We start from the raw sequence: 19165 nt of genomic DNA on the forward strand, positions 1-19165 counted from the left end.
TGCTGTGAACATCAATGTGTAGGTTTTTGTGTGAATTTATGTTTTTCCTCTCTTGAATATATACATTGGAGTGGAATTGCTGGGTCATGTGGTAACACTGTAGTTATTTTGAGGAGCTGCCAAACTGTTTCCCAAAGTGCTATACTTTTTACAATCCTACAAGGAATGTATGAGGGTTCCAGTTTCTCTACATTCTCACCAACACTTGTTATTGTGTGTCTTTTTGATTGAAGTAATCATCTTTGATGAAGCAGCTATATGCAAACCAGTCAGTGAGATATTAATGTATATTTTAACTTGTTAAGTTGTTCTTTAAGCAGTTGTAATATCTACTGGCATTTTTATAAAAATATTCACCATGAACTTAGCACTAAAATAAAAAGTGTAATGAATAATAACAATTTCTCTGCTTGTTTAGTGTTTACAAATTTTATTTTTAAAATAATGGATTCTAGAAGGGGGAAAAAGGGAGTAGGTGATTCTCCAAATGTAATTGTTGTCTCTCTTTTTAAAAAATTAATTTATTTCTTGGCTCTGCTGGGTCTCCGTGGCTTTTCTTGGATTTTCTCTATTTGTGGCAAGTCGGGGATCTCTAGTTGTGATGCTCGGGCTTCTCATTGTGGTGGCTTCTCCTGTTGTGGAGCACAGGCTCTAGGCACGTGGGCTTAAGCAGTTGTGGCACACAGACTCCGTATTTGCAGCTCACGGGCCCTAGAGCATGGATTCAGTATTTGTGGTGCATGGGCTTATTTGCTTTGCAGCATGGGAATTTTCCTGGACCAGGAATCAAACTTGTGTCCCCTGCACTGTAAATGGATTCTTACCCACTGCACCACCAGGCAAGTCTATACTTGTTCTCTTAAAGCATAAATTTGTCTCTATAAATTATGTACTTCTAATTTGTCAGATGGATTATACCTTAAATATATAAGCTTGAGCCTTTTAAAATCACAATGAAATCCTGAAAGGTTGTCCATAATGAAGTAGTTGAATTGTTACATTAAATATATCCTGGGGTTCACTACTTAAAGGAGCTTCTATGTATCTTTTAAGATGGTCAGTAACCCTCTGATTATTTGTTTCATAGATTGATGTTTTTGTTTATTTTTAAGAAGAGGAGTACCCCATTATGTTGGAAATACAAGTGTTTGAAGTAGTATTATGTACATAGTTGATCCTCACATAGATGCTCACAAATCTCAGATCCTGTGTTTGCAGATTAGCTTAGTGGCTACAATTTATTTGCAACATAAAATAAATACTTGCAGAGCTCTTGTGGTCAGTTGTAGACATGTGCAAAGTGGCAAAAAATTTGAATTGCCCAACATGCACACCCCCAGATGGGGTTGAACAGGGTGACGGTCTGCCTTCTCATTTCAGCTCTCAGACTATAAACAAGTATTCTTTTCATAGTCTCTTTAGTGCCACGTTTTTTGCATTTTTATACTTTGTGTTGGCAGTTTCACTGTTTAAAATGGCCCCTAAGTATATTGCTGAAGTGCTCTCTAGTGTTCCTAAGTCCAGGAAGGCTGTGATGTACCTAACAGAGAAAATCCATGTGTTTGATGAGCTTGATTAGGTATGAGTTACAGTGCTATTGCCTGTGAGTTCAGTGTTAATGAATGAACAATATATGTTAACTAAGGTATCTGTAAATAGAAACATAAGACAAGGTTATATGTTAATTGGTTGGTGACAATGTTTTCACCAGACATTTATGGGATCTTAACTTTGCATGTATGTCTTCTAAGAGCACTGATTTAATATTTGCTAGTTCAATGTTCATAGCAACCTTACATAACTACAGAGTCAACTGTACGTAGTGAGTTGTTCTCTTGTTGCTTTCAAGAGTCTCTCTTTAGCTTTCGGCATTGCATTATAATGTGTCTACACTGAATTCTTTTTTTAGTTTATCCTACTTGGAGTTTGTTGAGCTTCATAAATGTATAGATTCATGTGCTTTTCATCAAATTTGAGAAATTTGGGAACTTTATTTCTTCAAATTCAGACTTAAATTGAAGAAAGTAGGGAAAAACCATTAGACCATTCAGGTATGGTCTAAATCAAATTCCTTATAATTATACTGTGGAAGTGACAAGTAGATTCAAGGGATTAGATCTGATAGACAGAGTGCCTGAAGAACTATGGACATAGGTTTGTGACATTGTACAGGAGGCAGTGATCAAGACCATCCCCAAGAAAAATAAATGCAAAACAGTTGTCTGAGGAGGCCTTACAAATAGCTGAAAAAAGAAGAGAAGCTAAAGGCAAAGGAGAAAAGGAAAGATATACCCATTTGAATGCAGAGTTCCAAAGAATAGCAAGGAGAGATAAGAAAGCCTTCCTCAGTGATCAATGCAAAGAAATAGAAGAAAACAATAGAATAGGAAAGACTAGAGATCTCTTCAAGAAAATTAGAGACACCAAGGGAACAAACATTTCATGCAAAAATGGGCACAATAAAGGACAGAAATGGTATGGACCTAACAGAAGCAGAAGATAGTAAGAAGAGGTGGCAAGAATACACAGAAGTATATAAAAAAGACCTTCATGACCCAGATAATCACAATGGTGTGATCACCCACCTAGAGCCAGACATCCTGGAATGGGAAGTCAAGTGGGTCTTAGGAAGCATCATTACAAAGAAAGCCAGTGGAGGTGATGGGATTCCAGTTGAGCTATTTCAAATCCTAAAAGATGATGCTGTGAAAGTGCTGCACTCAATATGCCAGCAAATTTGGAAAACTCATCAGTAGCCACAGGACTGGAAAAGGTGAGTTTTCATTCCAATCCCAAAGAAAAGCAATGCCAAAGAATGCTCAAACTACCGCACAATTGCACTCATCTCACACGCTAGCAAAGTAATGCTCAAAATTCTCCAAGCCAAGCTTCAACAGTATGTGAACTGTGAACTTGCAGATGTTCAAGCCGGATTTAGAAAAGGCAGAGGAACCAGAGATCACATTGCCAGCATCCATTAGGTCATAGAAAAAGCAAGAGAGTTCCAACAAAACATCTGCTTTATTGACTACGCCAAAGCCTTTGACTGTGTGGATCACAACAAACTGTGGAAAATTCTGAAAGAGATGGGAATACACGACCACCTTACCTCCTTCCTGAGAAATCTGTGTATGCAGGTCAAGAAGTAACAGTTAGAACTAACTGGTCATGGAACAACGGACTGGTGTCAAATCGGGAAAGGAGTACATCAAGGCTATATATTGTCACCCTGCTTATTTAACTTATATGCAGAGTACATCATGAGAAACACTGGGCTGGATGAAGCACAAGCTGGAATCAAGATTCCCAGGAGAAATATCAATAACCTCATACATGCAGATGACACCACCCTTATGGCAGAAAGTGAAGAAGAACTAAAGAGCCTCTTGATGAAAGTGAAACAGGAGAGTGAAAAAGCTGGCTTAAAACTCAACATTCAGAAAACTAAGATCATGGCATCCGCTCCCATCACTTTGTGGCAAATAGATGGGGAAACCATGGAAACAGTGAGAGATTTTATTTGGGGGCTCCAAAATCACTTCAGACAGTGACTGCAACCATGAAATTAAAAGATGCTTGCTCCTTGGAAGAAAAGCTATGACCAACCTAGACAGCATATTGAAAAGCAGAGCCATTACTTTGCCAACAAAGGTCTATCTAGTCAAAACTATGGTTTTTCCAGTAGTCCTGTCTGGATGTGAGAGTTGGACTATAAAGAAAGCTGAGCACCGAAGAATTGATACTTTTGAACTGTGATGTTGGAGAAGACTCTTGAGAGTCCCTTGGACTGCAAGGAGATCAAATCAGTCAATCCTAAAGGAAATCAGTCCTGAATATTCGTTGGAAGGACTGATGCTGAAGCTGAAACTCCAATATTTTGGCCACCTGATGCAAAGAACTTATTGGAAAAGACCCTGATGCAGGGAAAGATTGAAGGCAGGAGGAGAAGGGCATGACAGGATGAGATGGTTGGATGGCATCACCGACTTGATGGACATGAGTTTGAGCAAGCTCTGGGAGTTGGTGATGGACAGGGAAGCCTGCAGTCCACAGAGTCGCAGAGAGTCAGACACGACTGAGCGCCTGAACTGAACTGATTTCTTCAAATATTTTTTTTTGTGCCTTTCTCCCTCTCTTCTTCTGTGATGCTGGTATTCTTGGTGGTGTCCCACAGTCTCTGAGACTTTTTTCTTCCTGTTTCTCAGTCTAGATAATCTTAATTGGTTAATCTTTAATTTCACTGATTCCTGTTTACATCTGCTGTTGAGCCCTTAATTTTTTTATATCAGTTATTATATTTTTCAACTCCAGAATTTGTTTGGTTCTGTTTTTTTTTTAGTATCTCTTTTATTAGTATTCTGAATTTGCTGAGACATCATTCTCATATTTTTCTTTAATTCTTTTTTCCTTTTTAATGATTTTTTTTAAACTTGAAGTATAGTTGTGCAACCATCACTACCATCTAATTCTAGAATGTCTTTATCATCTCAAAAAAAAAAAAAAAAAGCTGTATTAATTGATAACCACTCCCCATTACCTTCCTCTCCTTAGGTCCTGGCAACTACTGATCTACTTTTTTCTGTCTCTCTGCATTTGATTTATATGACTGTTTCGTGTCAGTGGAATCTCAGATTATCTGGCCTTCTATCTCTGGCTTCTTTCTCTTACCATAATGTCTTCGAGGTTCAGTCACACTGTAGCATTTATCAGTGTGCTCAGTCACTGAGTTGTGGCCAACTCTTTGCAACCCCATGAACTGTAGCCTGCCAGGGTCCTCTGTCCATGGAATTTTCCAGGCAAGAATACTGGAGTGGGTTGCCATTTCCTTCTCTAAGCATTTATCAATGTTTCATTCATTTTTTATGGTTGAATAATATCCATTGTATGGCTGTACTACATTTTGTTTATTCATTCTTCAGTTGATAGACTTGGGTTGTTCCACTTTTGGGCTATTGTGAATAATGATGCTATGGACATTCATGTGTAATTTTTTTTTTTTTTTAATGAACTGATGTTTTTCAGTATTCTTGGGTATATGCTTAAGAGTGGAATTGCCTGGTCTCAGTGGCAACTCTCTGTTTAACGTTTTGAGGCACTGCCAAACTGTTTTTCGCAGTTGCAGCATCATTTCACATTCTCACCAGCAACTTAGGAGGGTTCCGGTTTCTCCACATTCTCACCCACACTTATTTTCTGTTTTGTTTTTTGCTTGTTTTTACTGTAGTCATGCTAGCATGTGTGAAGTGATATCTTACTGTGATTTATTTGTTTTTCCCTAGTGACTATCCATGTTGGGCATTATTTCATTTGGTTATTGGCTAGTTGTATGTCTTTCAGGAAGCATCTGTTCATATAATTTGCCCACATTTTACTAGGTTATTTGTCTTTTTAAAAAAAAAATTTAAAGTTCTTATTATATTCTGGATACTAGACCCTTAACAGATACATGATTTTCCATTATTTTTGCCCATGCTGTGGGTTGTATTTTCACCTTGGTAGTAACCTTTGATACACAAATATTTTTAGTTTTGATGAAGTCCAGTTTATCTATTTTTTCTTTTATTGTTTGTGTTTTAAGATGTCATGTCCAAGAAACCATCACCTAATCTAAGATCACAAAAATTTGCACCTATATTTTCTTTTAAGAGCTTTAAAATTTTTAGTTCTAACATTGAGGTCTTTGATCCATTTTGAGTTGCTTTTTGTTTATAATATAAGAGAGGGGTTCTTATTCATATTTTTTTTTTTTTTGCATGAGGATATCTAGTTGTCCCATTATCATTTATTGAAAAGACTGTTCTTTCTCAACTGAATGGTTTTGCACCCTTGTCTAAAATTAGCTGAGCATAGGTGTCTAGATTTATTCCAAACTCTCAATCGCATTCCATTTACATATATGTCTTTCCTTATGCTAGAGCTCTGCTGCCTTTATTACTGTAGCTTTACACCTAGGTTTCCAAATTAGGAAGTGTGAGTCCTCTGACGTCTTGTTTTCAGTACTTGGTAGGTCTTGGGTCTCTTGCACTTCCGTATGCATTTTAGGATCAACTTGCCTATTTCTGTGGAAAAGGTTCAAATTTTGATAGAGACTGCATTGAATTTGCAGATGAATTTGGTGAAGTAGTATATTTAAGCATTACCAGTTTTATTTACAAAAACTTTGAAAGCATGTAAAGGGGAAAAAGTTTAATGTTTATGATGTTTATTAAAAAATTAAGTGAGTGTGTGGGCCTTACTTGACCTTCTTGAATCATCTGGCAGAGGAATGGGGGTGGACTCTCAGAGCGAGGAGCACCAGTGTGCAACACACAACAAAGAAGGCTGTTCCTTAGGACTTTTCAAGACTCACTGTGGCCAGTTCAAGGTGATAGTTTTCCTTCACAGAGCACAGTTTCTATGTGAGCAGCCTTCGATCCTTCAGCACTCCTGCTGAGTGTTTCTCTTGTCCTTCTGAATTTGTACAGCCACATTGGTAACAGTGGAACACTTGAGTAGGGATAGATATGATTGCCTTATTGTATGTAATTAATTTGAAAAATGAACATTTGGGAACATATTTCTTACATATAGCTGTTTGATATCTCATTTCTTGAAAAGTTTATGAGAGTTTTTAAGAGTCAAAATTCTCTTGAACACAGAGCTACAAATGGTGCTAGTTTAATTGGATTTATATGCTAGCTGGGTTAGGCTTGTACTTTTAGAGTATGTGTTTGTATTCACAACACTTTTCTCATCTCTTGCTCTTATAACCTGTCTACCTTCCTGGGTTCCTAATGAAATTGTAGAATCATAAAGAAGGCATGGTAATTGGCTATAATGAATGAAAAGGTGGTGGTTGTTTAGTCACTCAATCATGTCTGATTCTGTGACCCCATGAACTGCAGCACACCAGGCTTCCGTGTCCTCCACTGTCTCCTGAAATTTGCTCAAACTCATGTGCATTGAATCGGTGATGTCATGGTATGACATATTTATTTTTATCTACCATAAAAGCAAAGTGGAAAGAAAGAAAATCTAGTTATCAATAAGTAGTTCAGTTCAGTCGCTCAGTCGTGTCTGACTCTTTGCAATCCCATGAATCGCAGCACGCCAGGCCTCCCTGTCCATCACCAACTCCCGGAGTTCACTCAGACTCACGTCCATCAAGTCAGTGATGCCATCCAGCTATCTCATCCTCTGTCGTCCCCTTCTCCTCCTGCCCCCGATCCCTCCCAGCATCAGAGTCTTTTCCAATGAGTCAATTCTTCGCATGAGGTAGCCAAAGTACTGGAGTTTCAGCTTTAGCATCATTCCCTCTAAAGAAATCCCAGGGCTGATCTCCTTCAGAATGGACTGGTTGGATCTCCTTGCAGTCCAAGGGACTCTCAAGAGTCTTCTCCAACACCACAGTTCAAAAGCATCAATTCTTCGGCGCTCAGCCTTCTTCACAGTCCAACTCTCACATCCATACATGACCACTGGAAAAACCATAACCTTGACTAGATGGACCTTTGTTGGCAAAGTAATGTCCCTGCTTTTGAATATGCTATCTAGGTTGGTCATAACTTTCCTTCCAAGGAGTAAACGTCTTTTAATTTCATGGCTGCAGTCACCATCTGCAGTGATTTTGGAGCCCAGAAAAATAAAGGCTGACACTGTTTCCACTGTTTCCCCATCTATTTCCCATAAAGTGATGGGACCAGATGCCATGATCTTCGTTTTCTGAATGTTGAGCTTTAAGCCAACTTTTTCACTCTCCTCTTGCACTTTTCATCAAGAGGCTCTTTAGTTCCTCTTCACTTTCTGCCATAAGGGTGGTGTCATCTGCATATCTGAGGTTATTGATATTTCTCCCGGCAATCTTGATTCCAGCTTGTGCTTCTTCCAGCCCAGCATTTCTCATGATGTACTCTGCATAGAAGTTAAATAAGCAGGGTGACAATATACAGCCTTGACGTACCAAGCTATATACAGACATCATGTAGACTACATATGTCATTCAATAAAATATATTTGAACTATTTTTGTTTGAGAGAGCAGATCATTAAGGCAAGTGTAAACCTAACGAGCTGTGGAGGAAGAATCACACTGCTTCACTATTGTAGGTTCAGAAATGACAACCAGAGATATTTAGACCTTGCTTTTTGCACCTATCCAGAGCCAGGGGTTGTGTAGAAGCCTCCCCAGGGTGTAGGAACTAGCACAGCCTCCTAGACTTTCCTTTGATCATCTAGAGGGGAAATTGGTACTGGATGAGGATGAGAAGCAAACCTGCCAGCCACTCACTTCTCCAGGCTCTGTCTTTCTGATGCTGCACTTCGGCCAACCTGGGTATCCTGAACAGACCTAAAGTCATCCTGCTTCAGGGTCTTTGCTGTGGTAGTCCTTTCACCTGATGAGCCCTGGCCATCACTCTTGCACTTATCAAAACCTGGCGTACAATCATGGCCTACCTCCTTAAGGTAGAGTAACATTTTCTTCATAACAACCTTGATTTCTCAGTGTTTTGCTCATCACTCCATTTCCCAATCCCCCTTAAGGTTTTGTGAGTGCTGTACTTGTCAACAGTCCCAGTCCGGTACTCTCCTAATCCTCTTGTGGATTTGTGAGCTCTTTGAGGAAAAAACAAGGGAATGCCAAACACAAACATTAGTCCAGGCCCCGCGAGATGTGTCACTTGTCAGCATGAACTTTGAAGCGGTTTGTGTGGAATCAAACTTTTTTGTTGTGTTATTTTTGTACTACAACTTGAGGAATTTTCTAACCATCATCATATCGTAGTTCTACTCTTTTATAACGTTTCTTATTCATTTGGAGCCCATCTTTGTGGATGATAGCATTTCAGGAGTTAATGTTCCAGAATTACTCACTGTCCTATAACTCTCCTAATTCTATCTTATTTTCCCCCCTCACAGGAAATGACTTAGAAGCCTTACAAGTACATCTGTGCATTCTTGCTTCAGACTTTACAATTGAGGGCCAACCCAGTCTGGAAGCACCTCTTATTAATGTTACAAGGAAACCGCTACCTCAGCAAACAAAAGGAAAGAAGAAGACTTATAATAACAAATGCCATTTTTTTGAAGAAAAAAAATTTGTTTTCAGAAAATATTAAAGGAAATTTGGAAATTTTTCGCATTTAGAAGAAGCTTTACAGGTAAATGGATTTGGCAGGCAGGCTCTGTCAAAATTCTTCAGATTTGATCTTCCTTCCTAAGGACTTAGTGTGAAGTGATTCTGTACTGCTTTTTAAATTGCTGTTGATCAGCTTGTGGGTTTTTGGGTTCTAACTTTTCTGGTATATTGAAGATACATTATATTACATTTTTTAAAGTTAAGTTATTTTTCTGCCATTGTAAATACAAGTATCAAAATATTCTTGCAAAGCAGTTCTCAGTAAACATTTTTCTCAGCAACCATATCTTTTTATTAAGAGGGTGGAATGCTAACAGTTCTTATATAGCATTTTGGACACACTTATTTTTTGTCAGAGGTCCTGCCTCCTCTGAAAATATTAACTATATAAACTTCTTGTCCTTTTCACGTCGACATTGGATCACATGGTCACCTGCCTCATGGAAATGCCTTTTTTAAAACTTAGATTTGCAGAACTCCACTATTTTTATACCTAGCCACGGTTTTAGGAAGAAAAAAAAAGGAATTGGAACCCTGACCCTCTCCCGGTCACTGGGACGGTCCCCTTCCCGCATGTATTGCTGCAGTGCCCAGGACAGTAAAATGGACTACAAGCGGCGCTTCCTGCTTGGCGGGTCCAAGCAGAAGGTGCAGCAGCACCAGCAGTACCCAATGCCCGAGCTGGGCCGAGCACTGAGTGCTCCCCTGGCATCTACGGCCACTACCACCCCGCTGGGCAGTCTGACCGCTGCAGGCAGCTGCCACCACGCCATGCCCCACTCCACTCCCATTGCCGACATCCAGCAGGGCATCTCCAAGTACCTGGACGCCCTCAACGTCTTCTGCCGTGCCAGTACTTTCCTCACAGATCTCTTCAGCACTGTGTTCAGGAACTCTCACTACTCCAAGGCAGCCATGCAGCTCAAAGATGTGCAGGAGCACGTCATGGAAGCAGCCAGTCGGCTGACTTCAGCCATCAAGCCCGAGATTGCCAAGATGCTGATGGAACTTAGTGCTGGAGCTGCGAACTTGACAGATCAGAAGGAATTCAGTCTCCAGGACATTGAGGTAGAGTATCTTCTCTGTCATACTTGGGTTGTAAAGTGTATTCCAGAGGTAAGTGAGAATGTTGTTTTTGTTTTTTCTCAAATCACTGAAATGATGGTCTTCGTCCTCTTTCCATTGATACTCTGTTCTTGTGAAAAAAAATTTTTTTTGCATGCCAGGTTTTGAATTGCTTTCATTTAAAATTAAGTAGGATAAAAGATTATTAAATGAATCAGCCTAGATTTTCTTTAAATTTTCAACTTGGAACTTAACTTCCAAGTAACATGCTGTTAAAGTACACAGTGATGTGATGTGACGTGATAGTCACTCGGTCGTGTCCGACTCTTGCGACCCCATGGATTGTAGACTGCCAGGCTCCTCTGTCCGTGGGATCTCCCAGGCAAGGATACTGGAGTGGGTTGCCATTCCCTTCTCCAGGGGATAAAGTACACAGTAGGGACTGAGAATTCTAAATGTGATTATAAAGATTTATTTGTGAATTGTCATTATATAGACCCGTTGGTTTAATGTAGCAAGTTCTACACATGTTTACAGGATAAAGGTATTTTTCCAGTTCTGAATTTACAGTTGTTCATATTAGGATACATTTGATTCTTATTCAGGACATTTCTTAGGTCTTTGGTAGTCAAAATGAAATATTCTCCCTTTTTCAGGGCTTTAGATTATAAAATTGGAATATGAATTTCTTTCAGAACAAAGGTGATGTTTTTCCTTCCTTCATTTAGAAAATAATTGTTAAACTGTCATCTGGTAAATTCGCTTCACTGCTAGATTTTTAAAATTATTTTTAGTTGCTCCGAGAGTTCTTCTGAGTTTGATTTTTCCGTGTGTCCTTGTACATTTTAGCAACACATCAGAGGTTAGGTTTCTGAATGCTAGGAGGGAGAATGTTTTTTCAGCATCCCGGGGTTGTATTTGATTTTCGGAAATCACCAGTCTTCTGAACCAAATCTGATGATTGCAGTGGCTGAATAAGCTAATTTATAATGTTGCGGGTTTGGGGGGAACAAAAGCTAAGCTATTAAGTGTTATGACTCACTTTTATTGCGTTTAAAAGGCATATTGTGATTTGGAAAGCATATCCAAGAGGAATTTTTCTGTTTTATTTTTGGCTGTGCTGGGTCTTCATTGCTGCACAGGTTTTCTCCAGCTGTGGCGAGTGGGGGCTGCTCTCTAGTTGCAGTGCGCTGGCTTCTCATTTCAGTGTCTTCTCTTGTCGTGGAGCGTGGGCTCTAGGCGTGTGGGCTAAGTAGTTGTGGCACATGGACTTAGTTACTCCACGGCATGCGAGATCTTTCTGGACCTAGGGATCAAACGCATGTCTCCTGCATTGTGGATGCTTAACCACTGAACCACTGGGAAAGTCCTCCAAGAGGAATTTAAAATTATTTTTGAGAAGAAATAATAGTCTTGGTTTAAATCAGGCATTAGGCATCTTCAGATTTTTTCTGTAGAGGGCAAATAGTAAATTATAGGCTGCGTGGGCCACATTTGTCTCTGTCACTAATTCTTTGTTTTTTGGGTTTTTTAAAAATAACCCTTTAAAAATGTGATAACCAGTTTTCCCTTTTAGACTTGTCTATTGGACTCGATTTGGCCTATTGCTGAATCTGCTGGTATAAATGTATACGTGTGTAATATCTTCCTTGGGTCATTCTGTTTTGAACCTATCCAAATATATTTTTATTTTCTGATTTTTTTCCTATGGTCATGGCATATATTCAGAGAAAGCATGATTTTGAAGTGTTTTTAAAAGTGGCTTGGCAAAGTTTAAAGTATTTTTTAATATTATACATGTAAATCATATATAAAGCATATTTTTAAAAAAATTGTACTTCTCAAAAGAAACTCAAGCAGTAAAATTTAACACTACTGCTCGACTCTCCCATCTCATTCCTTTTCCCAGAAGAGACCACTGTTAACTGGGTTGGTGTGTGCCATTCCAGACTACTGTGTATACATGCACAGATACACAGCTGTGACTTTTGTTTGTTTTATGTGAAGAACCAAGTTCAGCTCCCCGTGAGCTTAATTGCTGCTGGGCAGAGATGTGGCAAGAGAGCACTTAGAGACTCTGCCTTGTCTGAAACAGTTGAACAGGCCCAGACTGTTACAGCTATCATCCTAGAATGGCACAACCATCATTAGCTTTATTTAGAATTTCAGTCAAGAGTGGTTTGAAAAATGAGGCCAAAGCCTCTTATTTTAACATGAACAGTACTGAGCTGTTCTTCAGGCCGTGCCTCCAAGTGCTGGAGGAGACAGAGCTAGGCCTCCAGGGCCACTTCCCCTCTGACCCAATGGGCCAGTGCCCTTGTTCCCCAGGACAGGACAACTAGAGAAGGATGAACTAACCCTGAGGACTTGGAGTTCAGTAATCCACTGGGTGCAGTGGCACTTAGCCGGTCCCTTCTGCTTTTCTGGGACCAGTGTGGACCATCTGAGCTGAGAAAGGGAAGTATTTCTTGATGTGGTTTGGAATTTTGGCTTGACTTTCCCCATTGAAATGTGATTAGGATAGCTGGAACACTACTATGTTTTTGTGTATAATGGGCTAAACAGGCTTTCAGAGTCTAAACTGGAAACTAAGTGCTGTTGATAGGTTTTAGAATCTATGCTTGTATTCTGGGTTTCAAACTGCTGACTTAAAAGTAAATCCTAAAATGTGATTGCCAAATGTAGGCCTGCAGACTTAACATTTTGCTCTTTCCACAGAACAGTATTTGTTGTTTCTGGAATTTATGTACTGCCGTGGTCCCTCTCTCTCAGGATATTCACCAGTTCAAATGGAATAGTTAGGCATTTTTTCCCCTTTGTTGGCTTTTAAAGATTTTATCAGCAAGGCCCAGAGACGCTCTTTAGCATTCATCCTTGGGGAAAGAATCTGTGGTCTAACATCAATGAACTTGACTGACTAGGCAAGGACCTGTGCTTGGCAGCTGAGTCTAGGACTGTGGTTGAAGAAAGCCCTGAATTCAGTGCTCAAATGCTTGACCGTTTCAAACCTGAGATAGAGTACTAGTTCCACTGTCCCACCCCTTGAGGGGGCGAAAACATGCTTCTGATGCTCCCTGAGTTAAAGTCAGGTTTGGGATATGCTCACTGATTGACAGACCCTGCTGCCTGTGTCTAGGACCTGCAGTTGCTGACTGTGTGCTCTGGGGCAGGCAGGGTGTACATGAGTCCTGTCCTGTCTGTATTCATTAGTGACTCTGCCCCTTACTTCAGGTGGTTCACCCTCATAATCTCACTGTTAGAGAAGTAAGTTGTGAGTATTAACTAGTGCTCTTGACACTGCTTATTATGGGGCATAGAATCAGAAAATGTGGGTTTAGAAAATGACTCTGCTTCTTATTATCTGTGTGATGTCAAGCAAATCTTCTAACATCTGTAAGCCTCAGTTTGCCCATCTGTAAAATGGAATTACCACCCACCTTCACAAGAGTTCTTGTGAAGATCAGAAGCAATCAGTGTGTGAAATACTGTACCAAGTTGGTTGTCATCCCATGTTATTATTGCTTCCAGCATGGCCTGAAAGGTGCTATTAGCCCTTCTCTGGAGTACAGAGCACAATTATGTACAGAGCCAGCATCAGAAAGGAATGTACAGCAGGTTGTTCTTCTCACCAGGACACTTTTAGGTGGAAAAAGTTGCCACTCCTAGGACATTTGCTTTATTTGTTTCTTTCCTGGTTCCTTAGGCAGGCCACCTCCCTTTCCCTTCTGCGTTATTGTCTCTTTGGGTGTTATAAGATCACAATAGTATTACCTTGCTTGATGTAAAAACTGTTAGGATCTTTTCAGCATAAAAGCCCTTAGGGACCTCTTCTACCAGTAGTCACTGCTCTATTACCTTGTAACTAGAATTCCCAGGTGGTGCAGTGGTAAAGAACCCACTTTGCCAGCGCAGGAGACGCAAGAGATGCAGATTCGATCCCTGGGTTGGGAAGATCCCCTGGAGTAGGAAAGGGCTAGCCACTCCAGTATTCTTGCCTGGAAAATTCCATGGACAGAGGAGCCTGTCGGGCTACAGTCCATGGGGTTGCAAAAGAGTCAGATATGACTGAGCAACTGAGCATGCATAGAATGGGGACACTCAGGGAAGGGAATGGAGAGGGATGTGGGACACTTGCAGTAGCTAGGAATTTTTGAACAAGCCAGTTGACAGTTCAGGTGGGATTTCCTCCCCCCTCTGGATTTATAGAAAATGTAGAGTTTACTTTGTATATGAACTGGAATGTTGTCTAAAATGAGAAATATGATCTTAATCAAGTGCTCCATGGGGATTCCTTTGTGTAAGTCTCGAACTATCCAGCCAAAACGAATTCAGGAAAAATATGGTTTCCCGCATTGAATTTGTTCATCATATAAAGCTTTGACATCCCACAGCATTTTTTACAGATAGACCACATGAGACCTGCTGTCTTTATCTTTTCGAGTCTAGGGGCATCTCCATTGGTGTGTTAATTCCAATGTTCCTGTTAAAGGCCAGGCTACATGAGTTGTGGCTGTGAGTTCTCTTTGGTTTTGTCTACCTCAGTTTTATTTGTCCTAAAAATTTGGTATCCTAACTGATACTGAGCCTTAGACTCATTTGCAAGCAAAACATGTAGTTCATATTAAAGAAGTATAGGCAATCCCCTAACTAGGTTTTCTATTTATTAGAAAGTCACAAATGTTAACTTCTTTTTACAAACATCTGTCACTCGTTTTAAATGAAATTACTTTTTCAGTGCAAATATATAAGTGAAAGAAGGAAACTGACTTGTAGTTCATGTGTTCATTACACAGGTATTTATATTGCACACTTTCTTTGTGCCAGGCACAGAGGAAGCAGCGGCGAACAAGACAGAAGTGCCTCCTTTCATGCAGATGGATGAGGACTGTGATCTTAGACACTTGGTTAGAAAAGGCATCAGTGAGAATGTGATATTTGAGAAAGAAACTGGGGGAGATGAAAAAGCAGGCCTTGATGATAGCCAGGAAAAGAGGGTTCTGGGGAGAGGGAACAAAGCTCCTGAGGCAGGAGCAAACCTGAGTGTGTGAAGAGCAGTGAGGGTCTGTCGTGGCTGAAACAGTGAGTGAAACGGACACGAGGGGTGAGGTCAGACAGGTAAAGAGGTCATCCTCTGCAGGGAGGATGAGAGAAGGGCAGCAAGACGAAGTGATGACACCTCTCGCTTTGCTTTCTTCACCACTTGGGAGCTCTGGGGCTCTGGTTTCACAATGGGGCCTCAGCATTGATACGGGGTTCCCAAGAGTTGTATGCCTTTAAAGGGACATATTTTATATCTTCCAGCATTTTTAGTAACTTTCCAAGTACAGTATCCCTCAGCATCTGCAGGAGGTTGGTTCTAGAACCCCCTGTACAGAAATCTGAAGATTCTCAAGTCCCTTATATGAAATGGCATAATATTTATATAGAACCTACACACATTCCCATGTGTAAATTAAATAATCTCTAGATTATTTATAAAACTTAATACACTTTAAATGCAGTGTTAATAGTTGTTAAATTCAGTGTAAATGCTATCTAATAGTTGCCTGCATGGCAGATTCAAGTTTTGCTTTTTGGAACTTTCTGGAGTATTTTCCCCTGAATATTTTTGACCTGTAGTTGGTTGAATCTGCACACGTGGAACTTGCAAATCAGAGGACCCCCTGTATCACCATATTATAAATAGACTTTAAATCAAGTCTTTATGTTATTGCACCTTGGCTTTCAGTTCTGTGCATTGACAGATATCTTTTCTATACTGTGTACCTATGAATCTGATTGAAATAATTTATTTGTGATCACTGACTGACTCTTAAGGACCTTTATTCAGGCATTTTAACATTTATTTTGGATAGATGTATGCCAGAAATGCTGCAGAGCAATGGTAATGGAAAATATTAGAAGCTGGTTTCAAAATGTGATTTTCATTAACCCTAATGGAATTAAATTTGCATAGTGTTTTTTTTTTTCTTTTTTTTTTGCCTAAAGGTAAAATTCAGTGTTACTTCTTTCTTGTTTCGTTTAGTTGACCTTTCATAACAGATTATGGAGTAAATGTTTCCTAACTATATATGCCAAATGAAAATTCAAATTTCTGGTATTAATCAGAAACTCAAATTCATTTTATAAAAAAATTATATAAATCCAGTTTTCAGGCTGTTAATTTCTGTCACTCTTCTTGGCTGTTCTTTTAACCAACTGAATCTGTTATCTAAATTGTCTTCAGATTTTAACTATTAGGAGAAGCTGTAATTAATTAGTCAGTTGAAATTTGGGTGATTGTGCAAAATTTCACTGTGAACAACAAATAAGATTTCCTGCCTTCCCAGCCCATCTTTATGGGTAGAAGCCCCTGGGGCCAGAGGATATCAGCCACTCTGGAGGGACTGGACCCTTTGATTTATTAAGAAGTGCTGTGCACAAAAGAGACACAGATGTAAAGAACAGACTTTTGGACCATGTGGGAGAAGGTGAGAGTGGGATGATTTGAGAGATAGCATTGAAACATGTATATTATCATATGTGAAACAGATCGTCAGTCCAGGTTCGATGCATGAGACGGGGTGCTCAGGGCTGGTGCACTGGGATGACCCTGAGGGATGGGATGGGAAGAGGTGGGAGGGGGGTTCAGGGGGGTCCACACATATACACCCATGGTGGATTCATGTGAATGTATGGCAAAAACCACCACAATATTGTAAAGTAATTAGCCTTCAATTAAAAAAAAAAAGAAAACTCAGTGCCAACAAGAATAAATAAAAGGACGGAAAAAGATGGAAAAAAAAAAAAAAGTGCAGCCCACTCATTATTCTGAAAATTGCTAATTAAAAGGAGAAAAATGAGGAATTAAGCAAATTTCCTGCTTCTCCACTACAGACATTTTTCAGGGTAACCAAATGTAGCCCTAGTGGATGAGGGAAGTTTTCTTCTATTTAGAAGACTCTGAGTACTCTCCTGTGTAGAAAAGATGATACGATTAGAAAACTCACCATTTTGCAGACCATAATGAATTAATTGACTCAGGTGGTGGTCAACAATGTAAGATAAAATCATTTGATAAAAGGCTGCTGGAGAGGAATCAGGCTTTTCTCAGCCAAATCCATTGGTCAACCTCAGCATCACTGAATCAGAGGCAGCCATGTGGTTGTGTCTCCTAATGAGAACTATACAGCACTCCCAGAATGCAGTCTTGTACTTATCCGTCTTTCTGCCGTATCCTGGGGTGGGAAGGACCTTGAAATAATCTAATCAAGCCTCTAGAAGGAATTACCACTCTACAGGAAATGTGGGGTGTGGTGGCACAAGTTATATAACACCACAAGGGAGCAGTCACAATCAGACAAATCCAGAAAATGGCATATTTTATAGGCAGTTGACCTGATTGGTTCAGCAAGTCTAGTAGCATGAAGAAAAATTCAGTAGAGAATTAAGAGATACAAATTAAAAGAGAATTGAGATAAAACAACCAAATAAAATGAGTTTTTTGGAGTTGAAATTCAAACCAAAAAATAAAAAAGATTTTTTTTGGCTATACCACATAGCTGATGGGATTTTAGTTCCTCAACCCCGGGTCCTCAGCAGTGAAAGCATGGAGTCCTAAGGACTGGACCACCAGGGAATTCCCCCCAAAAAGACATTTTTAAAAATAAGTTGGGAACTTTGAACATGTATTGGGTCCTGGTTGATTGGGATTTGCTCCAAAACATTCCAGCAGAATAAGGTAGAGTTGGGGAGAAGGATGAAAAAAAACACGGCAAAATGTTTTGAGTTGTTGAAGCTTTTTGATGGGTACATGGGGTGGGGGGTTGTTATACTCTGTTTTTGTGTGCCTGGAAAATCCCAGGGACGGGGGAGCCTGGTGGGCTGCCGTCTATGGGGTCGCACAGAGTCGGACACGACTGAAGTGACTTAGCAGTAGACGTTTTCCAAGTTTAAAAAAAAGGGAGAGAGAAACTTATGACCACATGACAGGAGTAATGTATCAGGAACACCCAATAAATAATTCCATTTCATGGAGTGATTTGTTCATACAAAGTGGTCTTCTAACAGGAACGGAAGTATTTAGGAAAACTCCTGTGTTCTGTCTACTCATAGAATACTCCTCTGGCACTCTGGTCCTAAGTTTGTTGTTGGGGGGTTTTCCTATACAAAGCAATTTGGGATCAGTTCTAACACATTTATATATAAATATATATACATACGTATATATATTTAAATATATATCTCTTTCTTTCTTTATTCATTTGGCTGCACTGGGTCTTAGTTGCCACATTTGGAATCTTTGATCTTCACTGCAGCATGTGGAATCTTTTTTAGTTGCAGCTTGCAAACTCTTAGTTGCGGGCATGTGGGATCTAGTTCCCTGACCAGGAATCGAACCTGGGACCTTTGCATTGGAAGCACAAAGTTTTAGCCACCAAACCACCAGGGAAGCCCCAGTTCTAACACTTTTTCCTGGAGTTAGCATCAGATCCCACAGTTAATGGCTCAGTCCCACAAGATTCCCCCTACCCCCTCACTTAGATACCAGTTACAAGTCCAGGGAGTTACCTGTGTTTCTTAACAACTGGCTATAAATCAAAAGATTTCCATGACCCCTTCCACAGATTTGATTAATTTGTTAGAACAGCTCACAGAACTCAGAAAAAAACATTTCTGAGAAATGTTTTTTCATCTCAGAAAAAAACTCAATTATAAAAGGATGTAACTTAAGAACAGCCAGATGAAAGATATGCATAAGGCAGAGTTTGTGGTAAGTGGTGTGAGCTTCCATGCCCTTTCCAGGCCTGCTACCCTCCCAGCACCTGCACATGGTCTTTATTCCAGAATCTTTCTGAACCCCATCCTTTGGGCGTTTCCAAACCTTCATTTCACAGGTGTGGTTGATTCAGTTTTGGTTGTTGGTGATTGATTCTCTCTCCAGCCTCTTCCCTCCTCCAGAGGGGTTGGGCTGAAAGTTTCAAACTTGGTTCCCCTGGCAACCAGC

General features: G+C 39.9%; 1 protein-coding gene and 1 non-coding gene across 5 annotated transcripts in view; one reads left to right on the forward strand and one right to left on the reverse strand.

Annotated features, from left to right (window-relative positions):
- GARRE1 (granule associated Rac and RHOG effector 1) overlaps positions 1–19165 on the forward strand; it is an 87501-nt gene that overhangs the window by 23124 nt on the left and 45212 nt on the right. For all 4 annotated transcript variants that reach the window (XM_055551891.1, XM_055551894.1, XM_055551893.1 and 1 more), the window contains exon 2: positions 8895–10182. In XM_055551891.1, the coding sequence (XP_055407866.1) occupies positions 9688–10182 (495 nt within the window). In that variant the 5' untranslated portion in view covers positions 8895–9687. The remainder of the gene's footprint in view (positions 1–8894; positions 10183–19165) is intronic.
- Positions 18538–18610, reverse strand: TRNAG-UCC (transfer RNA glycine (anticodon UCC)). Its single transcript has one exon. It is a non-coding gene; the product is annotated as a tRNA-Gly (tRNA).

The sequence above is a fragment of the Bubalus kerabau genome, chromosome 17 (assembly GCF_029407905.1).
Source record: "Bubalus kerabau isolate K-KA32 ecotype Philippines breed swamp buffalo chromosome 17, PCC_UOA_SB_1v2, whole genome shotgun sequence".
NCBI classification, from domain to species: domain Eukaryota; kingdom Metazoa; phylum Chordata; class Mammalia; order Artiodactyla; family Bovidae; genus Bubalus; species Bubalus kerabau.